The sequence below is a fragment of the Cydia pomonella genome, chromosome 24 (assembly GCF_033807575.1).
Source record: "Cydia pomonella isolate Wapato2018A chromosome 24, ilCydPomo1, whole genome shotgun sequence".
NCBI classification, from domain to species: Eukaryota; Metazoa; Arthropoda; class Insecta; order Lepidoptera; family Tortricidae; genus Cydia; species Cydia pomonella.
Window position 1 is genome coordinate 4606258 of NC_084726.1, and position 25761 is coordinate 4632018.

At 36.5% G+C, this 25761-nt stretch overlaps 4 protein-coding genes across 4 annotated transcripts; all 4 read left to right on the top strand.

Moving 5' to 3' along the window:
- The first annotated feature begins 662 nt into the window (after positions 1-662).
- On the top strand, positions 663-9780 carry LOC133531005 (uncharacterized). Its single transcript, XM_061869081.1, has 5 exons — positions 663-1060; positions 1283-1547; positions 4023-4181; positions 4614-6857; positions 8013-9780. Exons 2-5 carry the CDS (start codon positions 1358-1360, stop codon positions 8108-8110), a joined length of 2691 nt encoding a protein of 896 aa, XP_061725065.1. The 5' UTR covers positions 663-1060; positions 1283-1357; the 3' UTR covers positions 8111-9780.
- A 1579-nt stretch (positions 9781-11359) lies between these two features.
- Positions 11360-12667, top strand: LOC133530866 (uncharacterized). Its single transcript, XM_061868923.1, has one exon. It carries the CDS (start codon positions 11516-11518, stop codon positions 12665-12667), a length of 1152 nt encoding a protein of 383 aa, XP_061724907.1. The 5' UTR covers positions 11360-11515.
- Positions 12668-13806: 1139 nt separating this feature from the next.
- Positions 13807-16460, top strand: LOC133530969 (uncharacterized). Its single transcript, XM_061869032.1, has one exon. The coding sequence runs from the start codon at positions 14694-14696 to the stop codon at positions 16458-16460; it is 1767 nt and encodes a 588-aa protein (XP_061725016.1). The 5' UTR covers positions 13807-14693.
- A 155-nt stretch (positions 16461-16615) lies between these two features.
- LOC133530972 (porphobilinogen deaminase) lies at positions 16616-25567 on the top strand. The gene is made up of 7 exons (XM_061869036.1): positions 16616-16913; positions 17680-17752; positions 18476-18662; positions 20039-20121; positions 20544-20725; positions 22507-22666; positions 23877-25567. The coding sequence occupies exons 1-7, from the start codon at positions 16863-16865 to the stop codon at positions 24374-24376; spliced, it is 1236 nt and encodes a 411-aa protein (XP_061725020.1). The 5' UTR covers positions 16616-16862; the 3' UTR covers positions 24377-25567.
- Positions 25568-25761: the final 194 nt, after the last annotated feature.

The window sequence follows — 25761 nt, forward strand, 5'->3', positions numbered from 1 at the left end:
CCCATTTTTATTTATTTAAAAGTCACTCACCACGCCGCCAAAAAGACGCTCAAAGAGTATAATAATTAATAATATATCATAGGTATCCCAGTAGGGTCCTAGCTAAATTGGTTGTCTATTACTTACTCCATGGATTGTCCAATTTAGCTAGAACCCTAAATGGCTCAATAGTCACGGAGCCGGACTGTACAATCGAAGGTAAAACTCGAAGGTACTTTACTCTAACATAACACATAACATTAAAACATAATATATAACAGTCTAAAAGACGCGGCTCATGCTGAGTGGCATCCTATTTGATGTACGTGTAATTATTTACTTTGTTGTTTTTATGTTTGATTTTATGCCAAATAAATATTTTTCTATGTCAATCCTTCTACACTATTTTCATATAGCTTGGGTACGGTGACAGCTGTCATATCAATATTTTATGAGATTTTGCTTTTTAAGGATATAAATTGTATGGAAATGACAGCTGTTCCCGTACCTAGTACCTAAGCTATGTGAAAAATATTTAACGCTAATTCTGCACCATTTTCTTTTGTATGGGGCAAACTTCATAGCTATTGCCTTGATTATAAGTCTAAAGTAGGTGTTTGTCTTTATCTTTCACAGTAAAAATGGCATCTCAAAAATGTATAAAAGGAGTAATCACTTTATGCTGTAAAAAAAAATATATATAATTACATTCCATAAAAAAAAAAACGAATGGAAAAGTTTAAAAAGTTTTTCATTACAACTTTCCAACGGACGTTGAAGTTTTTGAACTGGGATCAAATACATTGGCGCAAATTGAGTTATTAAAAATTATTCATATATATGATACAAAGCAAACTCTATTACATTCGGTTAAAGTCGTTTTCGGTCTGACAATACATGGAATATTATCGTGCAAATCGTTTACACCAATGCGTCATGTGACGTCACCCGCATTGATCGGACGACACGACCGTCACCCGATGATTTCTAACAACATGGCGGACATGAAATCAGTTGTTGTGCATCAAGATTTGCACTTCGTGGGTTAATTTAAATAAAAAAACATAGAACTTTCTCACTGGTAAATTGTTTAAATCAATCTATGCGCTAGATGTAATAGTAGATAGTTGTGACCGTGATTATTTATTTGCCTCTGTGATGTGATTTTAGATATAAGACTGTTGAATAACAATTTAAGCCGATTTAATTGCATTTCTTTGTCACATTGCAGCGCACGTTGTCTTTTATTCAATTAGGATCAAGCCTTTACATGTTTATATTCATTGTGTTACGTTTTTTTTAGATATCGGGGCTAATTGTTAGAAAGAAATTCTGATCACTATTGTGGTCTTTCACTTTGTAACTAGTCAATAGTACTATGCCGCGGCGCGGGACAGAGGCCGTGCAGCCTCCGGAGCCCCCTAAAAAGAAACCTAAAGTGGTTTTAGAGCAACTTTCTTTGTTATGTCCGAGCTTGGACGCTAGTTTTACCGACGACCAGGCCTTGCCGCCAGGTATTGTGTTTTCGGACATACAAAAGAAGAAATGGCGCATTGGAAAGCCTATAGGTGAGTAATTAGCTCTAAATAGTCGTTACTAACTTTACTTTCCCTTATAACTGCAATGAATACTTCAAAAATAGACTTGAGTTACCAAATAACCTAAAATTGTATGTAATCTAAAATGCTGTCAGATATAGAATATTGTTTATGTATCATTAGGATTAGAAAAACTCAAAAGACTAAAGTGAGTACCTAGATTCATTATATGTGATGATCGTAACCAGGCATCAAAGTTTTTATCGCATGGTAAGACTAATAGCGAGCTATGGAGTCGATATTAGCAATAAAATTCAACCTAAACCTACCACTCCAAGGGTTAACATTTCAAAGCATATCTGGAGCTAACAATCTATTTGTACTAAATAGTTTGCTAACTATTTTACACGAAACTATTCCCTTCATGTAATTTACACATACAACAATACATACATATACACATAACACCACATAAACACATTAAAAGTACACAAATAGATATAGGCAAACTATTCAATTTTGTTCAGAACTATGCAACATCATAGGGGTTGCAAGTGCGTGGCTGGCCTTTAGGATGGAACGAGTTACGATTTTAGCAGGTTTCTATAGGATTGGAAATATCAAGGGTGACGTTCATTTCACAGTTTAGTTATGCCGGACAGGAAGTTTCTTCTGTCATTGTAAAATAGATTGGATATGTCGTCTTCCATAAGAACTTGTAATACACTTAACTTGATTTCTTATGAATATTTAATTATCTATTCAAAAATTAACCAAAATCAGTAAGTCTTTTCCTCAGGTCGGCTAAATATAGGAAACCTTATGTTTGGCTAAAGTCAACCTTGAACACACATCTGTTTTATGACCTCACTAAATGGGAAACTCATTTGTGGAAATGAATTGATAGCTGCAATTTTATCTGTCGCCCACACATATAACAAAATGGATTTGCTCAGTCCATTGTTCAGAGCACAAATAAAGATTTTAGTGGAGCTTATGTCACTGGAATAAGGTTTAGAATATGTATATTTATTATCTGGATTTAGGTGGATCGATTTGGCAATTACTAATGATTATAATCATCATAATGGTAATTGGTACTTCTGTTGGAATATTGTAGAATTTTCAACAGTATCAAACTGGAATATTGACAGTAGGTTTAGTAATTTTCAAACTTAATAAACGGATTATTACTAAGGACAAACATAATACCATGTTACCTAAATCATAAAATTTAGCAAAATATAGACCAATTGTACAAAACAGTTTGAAATGCTATCACTTGCTGCATAGACTAGAGGGTGCTGTTATGAAGACTGTTCTATATTTTATATGGGAAACTTCTCGCTTTATTTCTCATAGTGAAATCCTGTTACCCTCTGTCACAGATTATATAATAGTTCTTACGAACAGATACTTATCTCTCAAAGAAATGGCAAATGGCTACCATTTTAATACCTACACAAAAATACTATGGAGTGACCTTCAACGCGCCGCACCACGCGCACTGGCACAACGCTAGGGTTGCCAACGCTTGGAAATTATTTTACAAATGAAGTACCTACTTAAACTGTAGATTCTATAGAAGATACCTTAAGTAGGTACAAATATAAGTTTTAATTGTCAAACTAGTATTAGAACTTGCCATTAGGTGGATAAAAGGATAGCGTAAAATAAGTATGAGCTAATTTGTCGTAAAAAATATTACATCTTTAAAGAAATTCAATACCACCTACGCAGCCTGCAAATATGGTAATTAAAAATAATAACAATAGGTGTACTTATATTGAGAATATCTGCTTACTTTTCCTATTTATCGGAAGAGCAAAACGATATTTTTTATTAGTTTTGTTGTTTTTGCATCCGTCCACACTACAACCTGTATTATTTGCAAGGCCGTCTTTATACACGCGGGGGCCTTGGGCACTCAGGAATAGAGGGCCCTAGAGCACTCAAAAACGGGGGCACTTTTTAAAAAAAAACGGGGGCCGTGAGGTTGGGGGCCCCGGGCACGTGCCCAGAGGGAAAGAGGGGCCTGGTTATTTGTTCGTGACGGAGACATTTCTTTCGTATCTACGTTTTGGCATATTCGAGCGCGCGGCGACACGACGTGCGTATGCGAGCGCGTGTGGCAACCAAGTGGCTTGCTTTTGTTTGGACGAGATTTGTTGGCATAAATCCGAGCTCGCGCGGAGAGTTCCATAGGCCTGCCTCTGTCGAATCATATGTTGTAGTTGTCGTAAGCCACCCCAGAGGTGCAGAAGGCCTTCACAAGCTCGCGCCACGCCTTCTTATCCTCAGCAACTCTTCTGGCCTCGCTCTAGTTCAGTCCGACCTCTCGTCGCCATGAGACTACAGGATGCCCGAACCGAAGGCACGATTCTTTTTATTGAAAGACTACTGACTGACTATTGTATTTGTATTGATTTGACTATTGTATATCAAATCATATGTGTGTGTATAATATTGTATAATTTGTATTGTATAAATGTTTTTTTTTTTCAGGCCGTGGCAGCTTCGGTCGAATTTATCTGGCGTCCGACAACGTGGACAAAGAGGTCACTAAGCTAAACGCCAACTATGTGGTCAAGATAGAACCACACTCCAATGGTCCGCTGTTTGTGGAAGTGCATTGCCTGATTCGTACTTCTCAAGTGGCAAAAAGTAAGGATATGTTGAAAGAATTCATCAAATTTGTAATCTGACGGTGCTGGAAATGGTTCGCTTTTTGCCATCAAATTCTGACCTTCCAACCCCTATGGGTTGCCTATGCAAAACTAAGACTTAGTGGTATTAGTCTGGTTCCTCACGAAATTTTCCTTCCTTAAAGAGCCCTCGGTACCCATCAAATGATATTTAATACCAAGTTTCAAGAAACTCAGTGGTAAAGTTAGCGTCAAATGTATAGTGATACAATACACAAAGTGTCAAAATATATCGTAAATCCTTATTCTTATCGTAAGAAAGTTTTCTTGCCACTTTGGCTAGCACTATGTATTTGAAGCGAAGCCGCCTGTTCCACACAGAATAATCTACTATATTAGTGTTCCCTATTCTGCAATAGTTTCTCTAGTAATAACGTTTTTGTTGTTTCAGTAAAAGCATGGCGCCAACAAAACAAACGGAAACGCATTGGCATGCCTGTATACATTGCAAGTGGGTCCTTTATAGACAAAAAGACTGGCATGAAATACAGGTTCCTTGTCCTACCTCGTTATGACATAGACTTGCACAAAATCATTGCTCGGACCAAAGTACTAGACTTGAAGAATGTTTTAGTACTCGCCTTGCAGATATTAGATGTCTTAGAGTACCTACACAATCAGGGATACACGCATTCGGATATAAAAAGCTCGAATCTCATGCTCGGATTTGAGGGTGGCAAAATAAATAAATTCCCTATGGCAAAAACTTCACAATCTTTCCAAAAAGAAACAAAAGAAGTAGCAGTGTTGTCAGGAAAACACAGGCGAGTTAAAAGTGGGAAGTCGAGAGCTTCAAACTATTATGATGATGAGGATTATGTGATTAAAGACTCTAAAGGCTTAAATCTTAACAATAGTTGTGATGAGAAAAGACTGGCCAGTGTTAAACAGCTAAGGAAAATACTAAACGATAGAGACAGTAGGACTTTACACAGACACCACGCTTTCAATCTCAGGCAACTATCGAGTTATGTCAACTATGAGGACATGACTAGCTCAGTTTGCTCCGATCAGTCGTACCAGAAGTTGCTTGATGATTTTGGCAATAAAACTCTCATTAGAACTACTGCAGAGTTCTATGAAGATACGAAAAGGAAGAAAACTGATATATTTAATAATGACGAAATACATAAAGAAGCGATTCTTTCACAGTCAAATAGACAGATTTATCTGCTTGACTATGGTTTGGCTTCCAAGTTTCTAGATTCCGAAGGCAAGCATAAAGATTTTGGCATGGACGCGAGGAAAGCTCATGATGGAACATTAGAATACAGCTCCAGGGATTCTCATATTGGAGCTCATTCTAGAAGGTCGGACCTTGAGACACTTGGCTACAACCTGATTGACTGGCTAACTGGATCCTTACCTTGGAAGACTGCGGAAGTTCTTGCTGAACCTGACTTAGTCCACGCTTTAAAGAAAAATTACATGAGCAATATAAAGTCGTTCTTAAAAACCAGTTTTAAAACCGAGTTTTATCCCCAGTTCATGGAGAAATACTTGGAATACGTCACCAGCTTAGAATTTACAGAGAAGCCCGATTATGACCACTGCAGAAGTCTATTCAAGAGTGAATTGATGAAGAATGCAGATAAGGAAGTGTCTTTGAAGCTAGCTGAGCCTCCAAATTCACCGATGGGCCGCAAATTGTGTTACTCAAGAAGGTTTGGCAGGAAGAACACTCCAACAGACTTTTTAGCCAGAAGCGGGATCAAGAAAAGCTATGAAAGAGAGAATGTGTGCTCACTTGAAAATGACCTGAAGTTGGAATTGTTAAAGCAAACTATCAATATATCTAGTGAAGGCATAAGAAAGCCATGCACTTCCAGAAACTTTTTCGTTTCTGATGCAGATTTGATTGCTCGTCTGAAAAAGTCGCTCATGCCTCACGACATTTTGGGCAAAAAGTTGTCCCCGAAAAACTTACGATCAAAGAAAAAAGTGCAGAAACGCAGGGGAAAAAGAACACACAGAAGTAGCATTGGGAAGTTTGGGAATTTCATGGGTTCTGCTAAACAATTTACTTGGGCAGAAATTCTAGCTCAAAATCCAGAAGATATTATTCGTAAGGAGCGTAACACAGTCAACAGTGATGAAGACGATGACGAAGATACCTGTAAATACAGGATCAGGAAACTGTCAGATGCTTCATCAGAAGGTAGCGACTCCCTACAGTCCCCGTTGATGCAAAAAGACTACTTGCAAGGCGTGAAATGGACACCCGCTATGAAAGAAGTCTTAGCTAACTTTAAGAAAAGGCTTGCCGGCAAAGCTAAAGAAACGGAAGATATACCGAAAGAACTTCAAGGATATACTCCAGCAATGATTAAAATTCATAGGATTAAAGAAAAGAGAGAAGCAAAAGAGATGGAAGCTGTGAAACAAGTTGAAGAAATGCCTTTGGAGCCTGTTACAAGAACTACCAGGTCAATGAGGAAAAAAGTAGAAAAACCGAAGACTGAAGCAAAGACTAGGAGGAATAAAATTAGCGTGGATAGCGTTAAGATAAAGGAAGTTAAGGTTGCTATTGAAAAGTTGGATGCGAAAAAGATTGAGCCAAAAACGAAGTTGAAGGCTAAAAAGAAGGAAGTGAAGATTGTTGAGCGCCCAAAGTCTCCTGCTAGCAAGATTAAAAGTAAGTACAATTGATTTTATTATGTTAAGGTATATCTACACCATCCACACATCCTGGAGATTCACAAGGGAAAGGAATATCTGTATCTGTGACTCAAGTAAGGTGAAATAAGCTCGTAATGGCTATCTAACATCCAAGAAGTTAAATATGCCATCTTGAGGTGCATTTAAAATAATATTGTCTATTTAAAATAATAGTAGCAGAGATATACCTAGTGCTGATTGTGATAACAATAATATTATGCTCCTTATTTATTTTTATTATAAGCCTTTTTTGACAGATGCCGTTCAATACTCGTAAATTTCGTTCTTATTCCACTGTTGCTCATCTGGTTGCCAATTGGCAAAGGCCTCCTCCAGTCTTCTCCATTCTCGTCTGTCTGTGGCTACTCTGCACCAAGTTAAACCTGCCACCTCTCTTATTTCGTCAACCCATCTTTTTTGGGGCCTGCATTGCTTTCTGTTTCCTATTCGTGGATACCATAGGCTGACTATTTTGCTCCACTTGTCTTTTCCTCGGACTATGTGACCTGCCCATTTCCACTTCTGCCTTTTGATCTTTCTGGTTATGTCCTGCACTTTTGTTTTCTTTCTGATGATGGTGTTTTTAACTTTGTCTGCTCGCCTTAGTCCTATCATACTCCTTTCCATCGCTCTTTGGCAAGTGGCCAGTTTTTCAGTGTTTTCTGTTGTTAAGCTCCAAGTTTCGCTTCCATATACTAGAACTGGCAAAATACAGGTGTTAAACAGTTTCGATTTTGTTGCGATGTGGAGACTTTTGTCTTTCATCACTTCTTTCAGGTTCCAGTACCTTTTCCATCCGTTTGTTACTCTTCTGTCTATTTCTTTGTCAATAGGGTCCTTCGTGGCCATTAACTGTCCGAGATAGATATATTCATCCACATAGCTTATTGGGGCTTCTGCCACTGTTATGGGAATTTTTTTATTGTTGGTCATAATCTTTGTTTTATCAGGATTTAGCTTCAGTCCAACCTTGATACTTTCTTTATGCTCCTTATATTCTCGGTTAAGCTAAGTAATATTATTGTTTGAATTAATATTGAGTCCAATAAAGTAACATAATTAAATAAATTGATTATAAAAGTGTATAATTACTTTAGTGTAAAAAAACGATTAAAACCAAGTTTGTTTTCAGGATCATCACCAAGCAGATCAACGAAATCTGCAAGAACCAGAAACACCACTGTTCCTAACAACAGACGCCGCCTCCGGAGCAGCAAGCGGAGCGCTTGACGCTGCGACTGTTGTCAAACCATTCAATCTGACTCCATCTCCATTCAACCGCCTTAAAATAGAATAATCATATTTAATAGCCCAAATGAATAATAGGAATACAAACGCGTAAATTCGTGAGAGTCAGAATGGCGGGTGTACCTAAATAAAATTAAATGAAAACCATTCCATATTTTTGTACCTAATTTGTACTATTTAGTACCTCCTTTAAAAAAAATTGTACGTCACGGTACTTGAAGTTATTACCAAGAAACAGTACACCCGCCATCCTGACAGTCAGAATGGTGGGTGTACTTTATTACGCTACATTCCCGTGGTTATTGATAAATTCTATAAAAGCCAAATCTTGTACCTTCATATTCAATTATAATATGAGCCATATTATTTGTGGTTTCCAAGTTCTGACTGTCAGAATGGCGGGTGTACTGTTTTTTGATGATAACTTTGTGTACCGTGAGGTACAATTTTTTTTAACGGAGGTACTAAATAGTACAAATTAGGTACAAAAATATGGTATGCTTTTCATTTATTTTTATTTAGGTACACCCGCCATTCTGACTCTCACGTAAATTCGTGCTAAATATTGAAGCCCTATTGGCAGGACCGGATATAGGGTATAGCAAGTGGGGCGGCTGCTCTAGGCGCCAAATGGTACGAGGGCCAAAATGCCAAATGTGAAAAAAAAACTTGGAAAAAAGGTTTAAGTGGCGCCGACGCGCAATTACGCGCGAAATGGTGGGGCGGGAGTGATTTCAGCTCTCAAAAATCCATATAGACCGCGGTGCAAGCAAAACTGACTTGCAGGAGTTCGGATACGACCATGGTTAGTTGTGTCAAAAATGAACTGGAAAGTTGCACCACAACGCCACATTCGACGAACCACATTGCCCTCGTTGCAAGGCCGCAGGTCGAGCTGCAGGCAAATAAAGTTAGGACACGACCCAAAGGTGTCGACGGGGAAAAGACATGAAAGTATTTCTAGAACGCCTGAAAGACACGGAAGCGCTGCCTATTGGACAGTGCGCGTCAACTCGTTAAATACTAGCGCTCGATAATCGTATAAAGCCCGTACATTGTAATTCCGTGCCGTTATCACGCCGTATAGAGCTCTTTAACCATCATCTGATCTGTATAATATATGTTGCACTATTTTACGCGTCCTTAATTTTCTATTATTTACGTCTCTGCTAAGAATTTTTGGCCCTCGACAAATAAAAAGGTATCAACAAATGTATTGAATTAACTTGTCTTGATTGATTTTTGTCTGATTGGGGCTATAGAGATTTGTCTCTTATTATATGCAGTCAACAAAATTATTAGCTTAATAGCATACATGCATATTTTATAAGCAGGGGTGCTAAGATAATAAAGTTTTGCTGACTGTACTTACAACTTGGCAGAGCTGACTCTAAAATAATTATCAATTGTTTTTGACATACTTGCCTTATTGATTTCAGCCGTTAGTGGACCTTTCGAATTTTTATATATATTTGCTGTTCGTTAGTAAGATGTCTGTGATTGATTTTTATTACATTCAATATTCGTCTAGAAAGTTTGACTTGGTCCGTAGTTAAATGGTTTATTCAACTTATGCATTAAGTATAATTTCGTGTATGTTTCCAAGCTTTTGTAATTTCTGGTAGAAATATAATGATTTTGTTAAATAAGAATACTTTGTATTTTATTAACCCCTCTCTTCCCTTATACATATGTATCAAAAATAGTGATGATAATGTGGGAATCTGTTTAAAACCTTCGGTGTCGGACGCCCCGTTTCTAGTTCAAAATGAACACATACGGGTTCTTGGGCACGGGGTGTTGTGATTAGAAAAAATAGAACATGTTTTTTTATGGGGCAGGTCGTCCAAGTTAGCCAACTATCCATCCATACATAGGCCAAACGCTTTTGCGTAAAAAATATCTCTTCGATTTTTTCCTAATCGGTATAGTGTTCCGATTAGGATATACCTTTTTTTTAACGGACTCCCACTATTTTTGTTACACCTTGCATTGGATATCTAGTTTGCTACCATAGAGGCACAATAAGTATAGAGAATATAGAGATGAAATGGTAGAGCCGGCAGATGACCGAACGAGACGCTCTTTCAGTAGGAGTAGCAGAGAAAGCGCTATGATTATTTGTCCTTGTCAGTTTCTTTTTTTTTTATTCCCCACCGTAAATTTTAGTATGGCTTATGGAGGGCAACAAATAACCAAATTATTATACGTAGGATGTTTTTGGTATGTTGTCAGGAATGTTAAAACGTGTTTTTTATTTGACGCATTGCGTATGTTCTGTCCCTTACGGGCGCACGCGTATAGCACAACTAGTTGATCCTACCATCCATGTTAGCTACCTAGTCAACAAGGTAAATCACATTCATTGCATTGCATTTCTAGAGTTAATATTTATCAAAAATCAAAAATATTTTATTGTATGGTTATGGGTTCTACAAAGGTCTTAGGTAAATGAGTCATGTTCTCCATATCCTGCCTTACAAAGGCGTACAATATTTGGTAAGGTACTTATCTTAGATCTAAATTCAATGTAAAGTACATTTATTAACAAAAACAAAGCATGATATTAAGTGATATCGTTTTCTGGTTAGCTGAGTGAGACCTTGTTGTCTTCCCGTGATAAAAGCACTCATGCAAAAACCGCTGTCCAGATCTAAACTACACGGTTCGAAACTAATACTTTAATAGCCATAACAGACTACCGCTCCGGAGAGTGACCTTGGTGAGGTCAAAATGTCTCTTTCTCGCTCTAACTTATACCTGTAACCTACACGCACGGACGGTGAACAACTTACACCTCCTAGTGAGTATTGTATTCTTTGCCTTACACACTATCGATGCTTGCGCCGCAACGCACTGCGACCTTAGTGCGGTACGGTAATCTGTAGACACTTAGGTTGGAAACCAGCAAGGCTTACGTGCCGTCGCGTCGGGTGTTCAAGCATTCATAGTGTGATTCTGGCCTTAGAAAATAATACGATTTGATTGACTCAACACGGTGTCACGTTGTGTTTTAATAATGTAATTTCCGGCTTTATTTTGTCTGGAAATGATATTGGCAGCCGTGTAAAGGTGGATTATTAAGTATTATATTACTTTTAAGAAGTAACAGGTATTCTTACTAAAAAAAGAAGTAGAAATACTTTTATTTACCGGTAAAATAAAGTAATAAGGGTACATCACTATAATTTTTGACAGTGACAGTTCATGACAATGGGGATGACATGACAGGAAAAAAAGGGCGGGAAACCGAAAATACTAGGCGGCATTTTTGAAAATATTTTAATTATAATGTTTTAAGTCCTTTTTTACTGACAAAACCGAGATATATTTGCTCATTTATTATTAAATTTAATGTTAGATTAAATTTCTGATTCTACTCGTTGAATGAGGCCAGGAGGCGGGGGTGCGGGCGGCGGCCCCTCCCCCATGGAAACAGAAACCGCCAAAACTTCAACAAAAAGAAGAAATAAAGATGTTTCTGATACAGAAGTCACATCATGTAAGCAAAAAATGACATACATACGAAGTCGTCGCGGTCTCTTCAAAGACCACAACCCCATATATGAAGATTTGACAAAAAAAGAGTATCCTGTACTACTACAATCTGCTTCTAATGAACTGACTCATAAAGTCCCCATGGACATCCTCAAAGTTAATGGAATATTAAAAGAGATTTTGGGGGTGCAATATGTAAAGGCGGCTGGTAACTTTTATGTTAAAGTTTATTTCGGATGTGCCAAGGATGCAAATGCATTTTTGCTAAACAAACCTGTACTACAACAAAATAATTGGAAAGCAACAATTCCATATGACAGCATAGAGTGCCAAGGAATTATTCGTGCTCCTGTGGATCTTAGTGAGGAGACATTGCTTGAGGACTTAAAAGCGAGTTGTATGATTCTTGGTGTAAAGCGCTTTACCAAAAAACAGGACGATGGGCAATTCAAACCTCTCCCAACCGTCCTGGTTACATTTATGGCCTCGTCTAGACCCGACCATGTAATCTATGACCATATCTGGATGCCTGTACAGGAATACATCAGACCTCTGCTTCAGTGCTTCAGATGTTATAAATTTGGACATGGCAGTGGAGCTTGTAAAAGCACTCAAGTATGTTCCATTTGTTCGGCGGGTCATTTTTACAAAGAATGTACCACACCATCAGTCTTCAAGTGCTCAAACTGTAGTGGACCCCATTCGGCAGTTTCTTATACCTGTAAAGTGAAGGCAGAAAAAATTGCACAAATTAAGAACAAGATAAATGGCAAATTCTCTTATGCAACTGCAGCTGCAATAGCTGTTACACCTAATAATAGTACTAATCCAAATAGTAAGATTTTAAAAACACCTGCTAAAACACCTCACGGACGTGCTATGATTGCTGACATTATTAATTCTGATATTGTCCTTAATGCAATCACCAAAACAATTGTAGAATTAATGAAAAAAAGAGAAGTCAATAATACTTCCTCTGGTCCTTTACCAATATCCTCCCAAATGATTAAAGAGCTGCTTGTAACAAGTTTTACCACTTAAATTATGGACAGGTTGGGTATCAAACAATTAAAAATACTTCATTGGAACTCCAGAAGTCTATTTCCAAAACTAGGTCAACTTATACATTTTTTGCATAGCTGTGATGAAAGTGTCGACATTATACTATTTAATGAAACTTGGCTGACCCCTAGCAAAATTATCAAATTGCCTGGGTTTACTGTAATTAGAAGAGACTCAAACCATCCCCATGGTGGTGTTGCAATTGCAATTCGTTCCAAATACAAGTTCAGTATTGTCAACACTTTATCACAGTACCATTTTCAAAATATATTAATTTATATTAACATTCATAATTTTTCTCTAGATTTGTTATGTGTATACGCTCCTCCACCTCCAAATGGTAAGTTTACTATAGATTCATTGAAAGATACATGTTCAAAATTTGTAAGTAATAATCGTTTGATAATAGGTGACTTCAACGCACATCACTCATCTTGGAGTTCAAGAGTCAATGATGGAAGGGGCAAAGCTCTTCATGCTTATGTGGAGAATTCTGACTTAATTTGTTTAAATGATGGCACTATCACCACTTTTGCTCCGTTTGGCCAACAAGGTAATGTTCTGGATTTGGTATTCGCATCCCGAGCTCTTAGTTCTAGTTGTTCGGTATTTGTTCTTGATGATCTTCTTAGTAGTAATCACTTCCCTTTGCTCATTAGTGTGGTTTTTGACTCGCCCACTCATACATATTATTCTAATAACTTATTTAAGGGTCCAGGTATTAATCTTCAACAAGATGATAATTCGCTAGCTAAGGTAAATTTTAAAAAGCTTGACTGGTCTAAGTTTAACAAGTTATGTGATGATAAATTTGAAGTTTTTCAATTTGTAAATAACCCTCTAGAAAACTATAAGAAGTATTTGAGTATTTTGCATGACATATTAATGACATTTCCTAAAAAGTGTTACCATCACACAAATAAATCCTTAAAAGCTACCCCGTGGTGGAATGATGAATGTGACCGTGTAGTTTTACAAGCTAAAATTGCCTTACGATCTTACAAACAATATCCTTCTATGGAGAATTACATTATATACAAAAAACTAGATGCTCTAAAGAAAAGAACATTATTTGAAATTAAACGCGTGAGTTGGTTGAATCTTTGTTCCTCCTTTAATCGTATGACATCGAGTAAAATTATTTGGGACCATATACGTAGATTTAAACATGCAAAACTGAATACCGTTTCTTCATCTTCAAATTTTTTTCAAAATCCTGATAATGTGACATTGTTTTTAGACAGAATTGTTTCCGAAAATAATCAAGTATCAAATAGTGACCTTAATGATTACTTTGAAAATCGTGGCTGCCCGGAGGCTCAATGGATGGTCAACCCATTTTCTATTAGTGAATTTTTAGCCGCATTAGAAAATAAAAAAGAAACTTCACCTGGTCCTGACTTAATTTCTTACAAAGTAATTAAAAACTTACCTCTTCATGCCAAGACAATACTCTGTAAAATATTTAATGATTTGTGGCAAAGTAATTGTATTCCCCCAACGTGGAAAATGCAACATGTCGTCCCGATACTAAAACCTTATAAGGATTCTAATTGTGTTGAGTCATATAGGCCAATTTCCTTAACGTCTTGCTTTGCGAAAGTTTTTGAAACCATTTTAAAAAATAGACTTGAGTGGTTTACAGAAAATAGCAAAGTCATTCCAAGTACTCAATATGGTTTTCGGAAAGGTAAAAGCACGATAGATAACTTAAGTTGTTTAATTGGGGATATTAAGAACAATTTTCTTTCTAATCAATATACTTTGGCGGTTTTTTTAGACATCAAAGGGGCGTTTGATAACATAGATCACGCATACCTTATTAAAAGTTTATCTTTATTAGGGTTTCCTGGTCATATTTTACGCTGGTTATTCAATTTTCTAAACAATCGATCTGTAACTCTAAAAGTTAATAAATCTACATTAATAGGTTCTAAAGTTTCTACAAAGGGTACTCCTCAAGGTTCTGTATTATCTCCTCTTATATTCATTCTAAGTTTGTTTCATGAAACAAATTCCGTCTTCTGTTAAGCACTTATTTTACGCTGATGATTTGGTTTTATATGTAAATTGTAATGACATAAAAAATGGTGAATCTATTACGAACAGTTGTCTGCGTAATATTCATTGCATATTAACAAATTCGCTAAAACTGGAGGTTAATGTTTCCAAAAGTTCTGTAATTCTCTTTTCTCAAAATGGATTACATTATCCTCAAGTTTTATACAATTCTAACGTTATTCCTGCTCAGTCTTTTGTCAAATACGTTGGCCTATTTCTTGATTATGATCTTTCTTGGAAAACTCATATTGATTCAATTTCTAAAAGAGCTGAACTGGGTGTAAACATATTGAAGTCGTTAACTGGAGTAAAATGGGGTGCAGACCCTAAGGTCCTTAAAACAATATATATCGCGACAATTAGAAGTCATTTTGACTATGGTTGTATGTTTTTTGCTGATGCGAATACCCATCTTTTAAGGAAACTAGATATTATCCAAAATAGGGCCCTACGAATTATTACGGGGGCTATGACGTCATCTCCAATTAATTCTCTGGAAATAGAGGCTGGCATTGTTCCTTTATTTGTACGCAGATGTTACATCACTGACAAGTATGTTCTTAAATTAGTTAGTCGTGGTAACGAATTAATTTATAGATACTTAAATAATATCAATATTCCAAATTATAATTTAATACCGTTTCCTAATTCTTCTTCCATAAGTGATGTTATAACTTACTTAAACTTTGAATTTCAAGATATAGTGTATTGGTCTAATTTGCTTCCCTGTTTTGAACATGATTACAATGATATTATGCGAGACGTGGTTGTTGAACTGGTCAAATTTGAATCGAAATATGACTTTTTGGAGTTTCTTGATGATAAGACTGATTTTGTTAAGTTATATACTGACGGCTCTAAAACTAAAGATAGGACCAGTTTTGCATTTTTTGACTCTTTTTTGAACATAGGAAAAGTTTTTGAATGTAGTAGTTATTTTTCAGTATTTTCGGCTGAAGTATTAGGCATAATTTATGCTTTAGAACATATTCGTAATTATTATATAACTAAAAATAAGTTTTTGATTCTATCTGATTCGATGAGCGCTTTACAAGCGCTTAAAAGTAAATGTGTAAGTGCATCTGTAAATTATTTAATTTATAAGTTGAGAAGTTGTTTAAGTTCTTTGTTGAATAGAAATATTACTGTTGAATTTTGCTGGGTTCCGGGACATTCAGGAATTTTTGGCAACGAACTAGTAGACAAGCTTGCCAAATCTACAGAAGATATACAAGTTTGTGATTTAAAAGTACCTCAATCCGATTTAGTACCTTTTGTTAAAGAAATTATGATTAGACGTTGGAATAACTCATGGTCTAAATCCAAAGAAGTCAAAGGGAAATGGCTTGCAGAAATAGTCCCGGCACCCAGCTCCAAGTCGTGGTTTGAATACCAAAGAAAATATGTAGAAAGGGCATTTATTACAACTATATGTAGATTGCGCATTGGTCATGCTCGTTTTCCCGCACATCTTTTTAGATTAGAGCTAAGTGATTCTGCTGTTTGTGCACATTGTAATTTTGATGTATGTGATCTTGAACATATTTTTTTCCATTGTCCTTCATTTAATTTACAAAGGTTATCGTTTGTTGCTATGTGTATGGATACTGGTTTGCAAGTTCTGCCAAATTCAGTACAGGGCCTTATGAAATATCCACAATTATATCCTGTAATCTATCAATTTGTTACTCATACTATAGGTAGTTTGTAAATATTGTAAATATCTCATGTAACTATTAGATTCGTGTCTCATTTTTACGTGAATTAGTTATAAGTACTTATGTTACTTTTGTATTTCATGCTTGAGCTGATGGCCTAGTTGCCAATGCTCGTAATAAATTAAAAAAAAAAAAAAAAAAAATGACATGACAGTTGCACAATCACCTTGCGAAAGCGATGTTTTGATTGAACTTTGATTTTTAAATTATGTCCCTAATTAACTTGTCCACTACAGTGTTAGTGACAAGTCACTTAGATACTCTACTTATCCAATTTGTTTATACAATAATTTGAATAATTGGGTGCAATTCATGACATAACCTTAAAGTTAGAAACATCCTATTATAATTTTATGTAAGTTACATACAATAATCTGTATCGGAAGCTATTGAAAATGGAAAACGAAGTGAAAACCGTTATACGTGTCGGTTCAAGGAAAAGCGAGGTGAGTTTAATTTTCTTGAAATTAATTGCTGACATATTTTTTATGATAAGGATTTTCCGTATCTACTTGGTGAGGAAACTTTTGTACTTGCAGAAATTACTAAGATTATCCTTCTTGCAAAGTTGTTACATGGTCCGGTCCAGGAGTTCATAGACAAAGTTATTTATATTATGGTTAACTCCATAGTTTCAACAAAACATGTACACCAGACTACTTAAAAATCTTAAAATAAATAAATAATTATTATGGGTTAATCAACCTTCCCCCAAAAATAAGCTCAATAAGACTTGTGTCATGTGTACCAGACAATATATATATAATAGATAGATATAGATATTTTGATATTAAGGTGAGTGGATGCCTTTTCGGTGACGTTTTAAACTGTTCCTTAGATGTAATTATAAGTTAAGTTGTTTTTGTTTAAAAATCCCGAATAAAATTTATATAGAGAATAACATTTCAAACTATGTAAATGTATGCCCCTCCCCTTGAATATTGGCCATATGAACTGCCCCCCATCAGCTGGTGATACCCTCTGTACTCGGTAGTCAACCGAGTAGGCTAGAAGGCCATTAAGGTAAACTATAGGGTTTACCTAAACATGTAGGGTTTACCAAAACACCAGACCACTTATTAAGATAATGTATTAAGTTCTCACACTTTCCTAATTTTTATTTCACAAAAATGTATACTTACTGGATATGTATGTTAGCAGATAGTCATTATAGACAAGTAAAATTTAACATTTTTATTATTTTTGTTTTAGCTGGCGCTCATACAAACAAACTTTGTAATAGACAGCTTGAAGAAAATACATCCCGAGAAAGAGTTTACTATTGGTGAGTTGTTAAAGAGTTATTATATCCTATAAGTTTCTAGAAATTTTATGGGACTTATTACACAGAACTTAGTAGAACAGTTGATTCAATCCATAAAAATGTATTGAATAAAATGTAGTTTCAACTGTAACAATAGCACTGGTGCAAAAATGCATTAAATAAATATTGACTCAAGTGTTTGTGATCAGGGTTTTGTATACCATACTGCGGTATATCAAGTTGAAATCTCTCTCTTTAACTCGTCTCTACCCTTTGGGTGTAGGCCTCTTTCATTTTACGCCACTCGTCACTGCAACCTGAAGCCACTTCTTCCCCACTTCTTGATGTTGTCATCCCATCGCATCTAGGGTCTACTTTGGGGACGTTCCTTCCTCCGTGGTCGCCACTCGACCAGCCCACTTCAATCTGGCTACACGTTTTTTATATAATCGGTGACCATGATCTAAATGTCCGACATCTGACAATGATTCGGGTCACTCACAAAAGTTTAATTAAGTTCATATCATTGTAATAACAATTATAATATTTCTGAATTACACAATGGTAGCATATGTCAAACTTTATTGGTATCGACTTATACAGCAGAATACTTGTATAGCCCCTTCCATTTCGGTACACGGCGACATGAACTTGATATGCACTATTTAACGAAAACCAATATTGTCTCCTTCAGACCGGGCTATGTTTATCACAGAAATTTTGATTTTCCTCCTTTATTTCCAGTAACCATGACAACCCTAGGAGACCGCATTCTAGACGTGTCCCTGCCGAAGATCGGCGAGAAGTCTCTCTTCACCAAAGACCTGGAAGATGCCCTGAGGAACGACACGGTGGACTTTGTGGTGCATTCATTGAAGGATCTGCCGACGTCCCTGCCGGAGGGGTTGGCTATAGGAGCAGTGTTTGAAAGGTAACTTATTGTTTGGCAAAGTGCCAAAAATACACACTACCTTAATATATATAGGCAATAAGGTCGTGTATATATATATATGTATATATATATTTTAGGCACTTTTTCCGTATCGATATTTTCAGACGTGACTGTATGTCATCATTTAGGTCAAAGTTCTATAAAAATATGACATTTATGATCATACTACTTCACTTTCTTCCGTTGAAGTTGGTGCAAAGTAAACTTAGACGGACTTTTATGTTTTTAACTAGGTATGTCAAGTCTAAGGATTTGTTTAAAAAATGTATTTAGTTAACACATTCGCTACCAACGTTCTCGTAGCGCTACGCTCGTAGCCGATCCCAGCATTTTCCCGCTTTCTAGACGAAAGCGACTACGAAAGAGAACCCGCCAACCGGGTTCCCGGTACTCAATGTGTTAACCTTTTGAACGCCACGCCTATCGCACGCGGCGCGTAATTGTGAACCTTGTCGGTACGCATTAAGGTTGATATTGAGATGACTTCTATGCCATCAGACGCAAGAGGATTGCCTCTCTGCTGAGACGAGTGAGAGGTAGTGGTAATGTCATCCTGAAGATGGTGGCTGGACGCCTTGACTGCCCCATTCTGGGCCACTGGGTAAAGATTGTAACGGGGAGGGTAAAATGATAAAATTAGTTAATTATGAAAATAAGATAAAACAGAATAATTTAATTTAATGTAAAATAATTTTATAATTTTATATTTCATTAAATAATTTTGTAATTTAATTTAATAATTTGTAACTTATCTGTAATAATTTATAAGGTAATTTAATTTAATTTAATTTAATGTAATCTAATCTAATACTAACATAATGATATAATTTAAAACTAACATTCTATGGATTTTTAAACAAATCTGAAATAAATGATTTTTATTTTTTATTTTATTATTGGGCTGTAGCCGCGCGCGTCATATGACGTCTTAGGCGGTCAAAAGAAAATGTCTTGTGTGTATTACTAGACTTAAATCTGTTCTTGTGTGTATTCTCTACATTAATTATAAGATCTTGTACATAGATTATCCAACTTCGGTAACTTCGCGCGATAATAACTGGACGAAAACGAGGAATAACCGCGCGAGCCTGCTATAATACGAGTAGGCAAAAACACTGAAAAACAAGATCAAACATGTTTTTCACTTTTAAATCAGCAGAAATTAATATAAATTTCATTATGACGTCATAGATCAAGTTTGTATTATGTATGTTAACTAACTCCTTAGTAATAAATCGTCTTGACGTTTCATAGAGAGTAGTGAATTTCACTGGTCAGAAAATGGCCGGTTAGGACAGTTTTGACCTATTGTGGTGTATTATTCCATTCATATTTATTCTTGAACGTTATTATAGGGAAGATCCTAGAGATGCCTTAGTGCTCAGGGAAGACCTGAAAGAGCACACATTGGAGACCCTGCCAGAAGGCTCCGTCATTGGTAAGTTGCCATTATGAAATTTACGGTAATTGTGAAATACCTACCAAAAGATTTTATCATAAAATGTATTTATGGTTCACGTTTGTATTTCCGTTACTGCTATACTTTGTATTTCATTGTTATATAACAACTTGTTAACCCCTCAAGTCAACTACAGTTAAGTCAACAACTCAACACAATGTAACAAAACTATAAACGATACTTAAAAGTTGCAAACTTTGGTACAACATTTTTAATCATTATTAATAATTATGATTTTTTTATTAGGACATTGCGTTGTCATCTATTATTATACAAAGGTTTGCAATAATTCGTTCTAATCTACAAACATTTCTTTTTTTCTAGCCTTTGGTATGTATAATTTGCGCCCTAGGCCTTGACTTAAAAAAATCCTAGTTAACCACGTACTTATTTTTCTCAAGGCACGTCATCTCTCCGCCGCACAGCGCAGCTCCGCGGCAAACACCCACAATTGTGTGTCCGCGACGTTCGCGGCAACCTTAACACTCGTCTACGGAAACTGGACGAAAACGGCGAATACTCGGCGCTGTTGCTGGCGGCCGCTGGGCTTCAACGGATGGGGTGGAGTGACCGAATATCAAAGGTTTGTAGTAATAAAAACTGCTTATAATGGTTACTTGTGACTTTCGCCTACGGAAATTGGACGAATATAGCCCTCGGGGCGGTACAACCAATGGGGTGGGTGTAACCGAATATCTAAGGTTGATTGGTATTTATCAAACTGTCCTTAATTTACTAACAAGACTCGCCTGGAAACTGGACGAAAATGGAGAATTTTTAGCCCTATTGTTGGCTGCAACGGATGGAGTAACCGAATATCTACGGTAACTATTCATTAAACTATCTATACTATAACCGTAATAGGTACTTGATGAAACTGGACGAAAGTAGCGAATACTCGGCGCTGTTGTTGGCGGCCGCTGGGCTGCAACGGATGAGGTGGAGTCACCGTATATCTAAGATTAGTATTCCATTGGTATTTATGAAACTGACCTTATTTACTAATAAGACTGCCTGCAAAACTACATGAAAGTGGGGAATATTCAGCTATGCTCCTGGCTGCCACGGGACTACAGCGTGTAGGGGGAGTGACTAATATCTAAGATTATAAGGTAATATTACAACACTCAATCGTGAAACTGGACGAAAACGGGGAATGGCAATAGCTAATACTCAGCCTTATTTTTGGCTGCAAAGGATAGGATGGAGATTCATTAAACTGTCTTTAGTAACCGTAATACTTGACGGAACTGAACTGGACGAAATTGGCGAATATTCAGCTTTGTTGTTTACGGCTGCCGGGCTGCAACGGATAAGGTTAGGATTTCAGTTTTGACAGTTGCTAACTTAAATACAAACGATACTCGCTCACAAAACCGGACGAAAATCGTGAATTTTCATGAATGAATGAATTTTCGGTCATCGCCTTCGGAAACTAGACGAAAACGAGGAATACAAATATGATATTAAATAGAAGTGTAACATGAAGATCTGCGTCTGGTCAATAACACCGAAACATGCTTTAAAGGCTAGACAACAATGACAACACCCATAAATGTTCAGTTGTGTATGCATTTAGTCTTGTTACTTATAGTTAAATTCTCGTTCGAGTGTTATAGATTGATTGAAAAAATAAATGAGATGAGATGAACATGGTACGCAGAAATAGCACCATCATCATGTTTTTACGGTGTTCTTATCGCTAGGCTGATATTGATAACGAGCCCCGATAAACGAAATCGAAGTTAAAAAGACATGGGAAAATATCGTGACTGGGTCAGTATGATAACAGTAAACTGTTTTATAGTTTTCTAGGAGTTAGATGATTTTTATTTTAGGAAAATACTGTTTTTTATTTCATTAAATATATGTATACATTTATGGACTGTTACTATGGAACTCTGGATATTTTTCGTAAAATAATAGATTTTGATTAATTAAAAAAATACTACGTTTATATTAAGACATATATGGTTTCAATTGTTCAAAAATACATCATCTATCAAATACCAATAGGTTACCTACGTACGATACGTCATGTATGGAATCAACTCACGGGGTGTTTAATCAGATGAGGATGGATCCTTTAACCTACTTAAGGGAATATCAGATACGAGATATATATATTTCATCAGGTGACAACCATAAATCCCTAATTACTACCACAAGTTAACAGCCATAGTTACCCGAACGACGAGAACCAAAAACAAGGTCGATTTTTGTAGATACAATTATTTTATTGCAATTTGTGAGTTTTAGTAGTCCGACTATTTGTTTTGGATGAAATAAGTTCAGATATTGTCTATGGCATCGGATTTTTTGGACCTGTGTGGGGTGACCCTAAATTGTGGTTTTTTTTTTCAGATCCTACCGTGCGCAGAAATAAAATACGCAGTAGGGCAGGGCGCGTTAGCTGTGGAGTGTCGCGCCGACAATGATGCAATATTATCATTATTAGCACCCTTCAACCATGCCGAGACTTACTGCAGGGTGTTGGCGGAGAGAAGCTTTCTCAAGACACTCGGTAAGTTCTGGAAAATTATGAATGATGCGCCTGTCCGTTATGGGGCGAGAGAACACGAAAAAAAATTTTTTGCGTGCCTAAACTGTCATTTTTTTATAAGAAACGCAAGTGGAACCACAGAAAAAGAGTAATAAATAATCATAGAGTGCTCATTCCATACATCAGTTTTATTACCAAAACGCTTATTATTTTCGTAGTCGACATTAGATGTAGCGACGAACGAAAAGTTCGAATATTCAAAAAGTCTCTATTTTCAGCTTATATTATAACCGGAACTCTATTTTCAATTCCTTCTACTTGTAATATTAGTTGTAAATTGTTGAGCAAGGGTATACTTTTCGTCAGTCGCGACATCTAGCTTCAAGTAGCAGATTTATAGGTACCGCTACTTGACGCTAGATGTCGACTACGAAAATAATAAGCGTTTTGTTAAGAAAACTGATGAGAGAGCACTCTATACATACTTATTTCTCTATTTTTAATTTAGTTATTTTAGTTAGTAAGTAAAAAACAATATTTGTACGCCAATCATGGCAAAACAAGGATCGGTCAAAACCAAAAATGTAACTCCCAACGATATACGCTTGTTTGTCTCAAATAAACATTCATTCATTCATTCATTAGATAGATAGATAGATAAAACTTTATTCGTTTCCACAACATACATGGTAGGTAGCTAGGTAGGTATAGACAATAAGAAGAACATGCAGCTTAGAATTATTCTTAAAACTAGTTTACAATTCTTGAATGCAAAACCATGTGTCGTGGCAGAGAATAGGCGCTGGCTCAGCATGATGACGCGGCAAGCCACATCGCTGATATTCTGCCATTCTACTGGAACTTAGATATAAAGCCTATAAAGATACGGAAAATATCACAACTTTTCGCCTACACCTGTCATCGCGTACATCTACTTTTCGATTAGCGTTTGTCGATAAGGATAGACGAATGTCAACTTTTGCTACGGCAACTAAGCTTGCAGTGAAGGTAACTACTAAATCCCAATAAGTCCTAGTCTGTGCTCTGGAGTCTTGGTTGGAGTTTCAGGGGCCAGTCACAAAACAATAAAACGTCTTCAGCGCGCCAAACTATGTGAAAATTCAAGTGCCAAACGAACCATAAACAAAGGTCTCCCTTAGCCGGCAAAAACCCAGACAACTTGGCAACACTAGTAGGTACTGAATTACTGATGATGATGATTTGTTTCCAGGCGGAGGCTGCAGCGCACCCGTCGGCGTATCCACAAGACTGAAGCCGTTCGACACACAATTCAAACTGACCATATCCGGAGCAGTATGGAGCCTCGACGGCGCCACCACCATAGAACATTCCCTCGAACAAACCTTCCCACAGATAAGAAAAACTGTCAAGCACAAACTCAGCCCGGACGAAACCGAAAAAACCGGTAAAAAACTCAAAACTGACGTCAACGTCGACCCTAATCATCCTGAAGAAATAAATAGAAGGATAACGGAAAGAGCGGGAAATTTAAACTGCGAAGACACTCGAAGTTTAGAGGAGATACTGGCTTTAAAAACGCCTAAGATTTTTTGTGGTTTAATAGAAAATCCGAATATGCCTGTAGATGTTATAGAGAAATGTGATCTTTTGGGTAAGGATTTGGCTGAATCTCTTATTTCTAAAGGCGCCTTAGAAGTTATGAAGGTAACGCAGGATCTTATTAGAAGCTCTACTGTTGTAAAGTCCTGATTTTTGGTATTTTATTTTATTGTAAATCGTCTAATTGGTTTATCACATTATTTACATTGGTTTTTACTTCATAGACAAAGGAATTGTATGTGATATAGAACCTTATGCACATGGATTAAGGTCGCTATTACACTGCCAGATTTATGTCAATCATTGACCATAAATAGTGTGTAGCGAAAATATATACTAAAGTAATTTGGACTTATTTTCTCACGTTACACGCATCTAGGTATCTTTGTGTTACACGGTTTGGAAAAACAAGTTTGCATTTGATATGCAAATATGTTTAGATTCGGAGTTTCTGTGTTTACACCTCTATTACTACATTGCAAGATTCAGAGACGGAGTTAGAAAAGCTTTGAGTTTCGAAATTAGCATGATATAGATCGTGTTATTCAAAAAGGCGCGTGGCTTGATTCGTATTGCCATGTTAATAAAGGTTAGATTTGACAAATCTGCGCGTCATCGTGGATGACAAGATCTATACTAGGAACTCAAGGCGTCGCGAGTTGTTGCTTTCAAATATTTATATTTATTAGCTTGTATAGTTGTTAGCTTTGTAGCTGCCCCCCAACGGCTTATCCTTTGTCTATTGTTAACTAAAACCGCGCGTGCCAGTACCTGCAAAAAAGGGTCGTATAATTCTAATTGGCATCTGAGCGCGGGCTAGTCCAACGCTCAAAAAACCAGTGTAGGTGCGCTCTCCGATAACGCGCCTTTGTTCCGCATATTGAGGACACATTTTAGACTGGTTGGGTAGCGTTCGACTCGCCGGCACTCAGTAACCGTATAGGGACCACACAAATTATTTTTCCATTTGTTAATTTTGAATCTTATTTCAGTTACCATAGGAGTTCTAACTAAATAATCGCTTAAAGTTACCCGGCCCTTTTTTACAGGTAAGTGCTTTAGTTAACAATAGACAAAGGATAAGCCGTTGGGGGCCAGCTACAAAGCCAACAACTATACGAATCATGTTGGCGGGTGTGTGACATTTTTGGTTGTGTCAAATATTTAACATTCATGGAACCATTGAAAAATTGTACATTCTAATATATACTGTTGTACTTTTTATTATGAACAAATAATGTTTTACTAGTTTAATTGTAGATATACGAGTACTTATTATGATGACATATTTTGTTGAATTTTATAATTTTACTTGTTAAATATAATGGTGACTGATATGGGTTTCATACTTTTATTTATCCTTACACCTAGCTTTAATACTTGAAAGCTTTTATTTAAACAATGACGGTATGTAACTATACTCAAACACACCAACTTGTCAGTAGAAAAGACGCGAAATTCGAATTTTCAAAAATTCCGCCTGTGGAATGATTTCCCGAGGGTCTACAGTGTCAGGGTAGGCGTCAATGATACTC

Excerpts from the sequence above, each read along its gene's own strand:
- LOC133530969 (XM_061869032.1), top strand. The coding sequence starts at position 14,694 with ATGAAACAAATTCCGTCTTCTGTTAAGCACTTATTTTACGCTGATGAT.
- LOC133530866 (XM_061868923.1), top strand. The coding sequence starts at position 11,516 with ATGAGGCCAGGAGGCGGGGGTGCGGGCGGCGGCCCCTCCCCCATGGAA.
- LOC133531005 (XM_061869081.1), top strand. The coding sequence starts at position 1,358 with ATGCCGCGGCGCGGGACAGAGGCCGTGCAGCCTCCGGAGCCCCCTAAA. Across the intron at positions 4,182-4,613 it reads TACTTCTCAAGTGGCAAAAA|TAAAAGCATGGCGCCAACAA; the intron begins GTAAGGATATGT and ends TTGTTGTTTCAG. Across the intron at positions 6,858-8,012 it reads TCCTGCTAGCAAGATTAAAA|GATCATCACCAAGCAGATCA; the intron begins GTAAGTACAATT and ends GTTTGTTTTCAG.
- LOC133530972 (XM_061869036.1), top strand. The coding sequence starts at position 16,863 with ATGGAAAACGAAGTGAAAACCGTTATACGTGTCGGTTCAAGGAAAAGC. Across the intron at positions 17,753-18,475 it reads CGAGAAAGAGTTTACTATTG|TAACCATGACAACCCTAGGA; the intron begins GTGAGTTGTTAA and ends CTTTATTTCCAG. Across the intron at positions 18,663-20,038 it reads ATAGGAGCAGTGTTTGAAAG|GGAAGATCCTAGAGATGCCT; the intron begins GTAACTTATTGT and ends ACGTTATTATAG.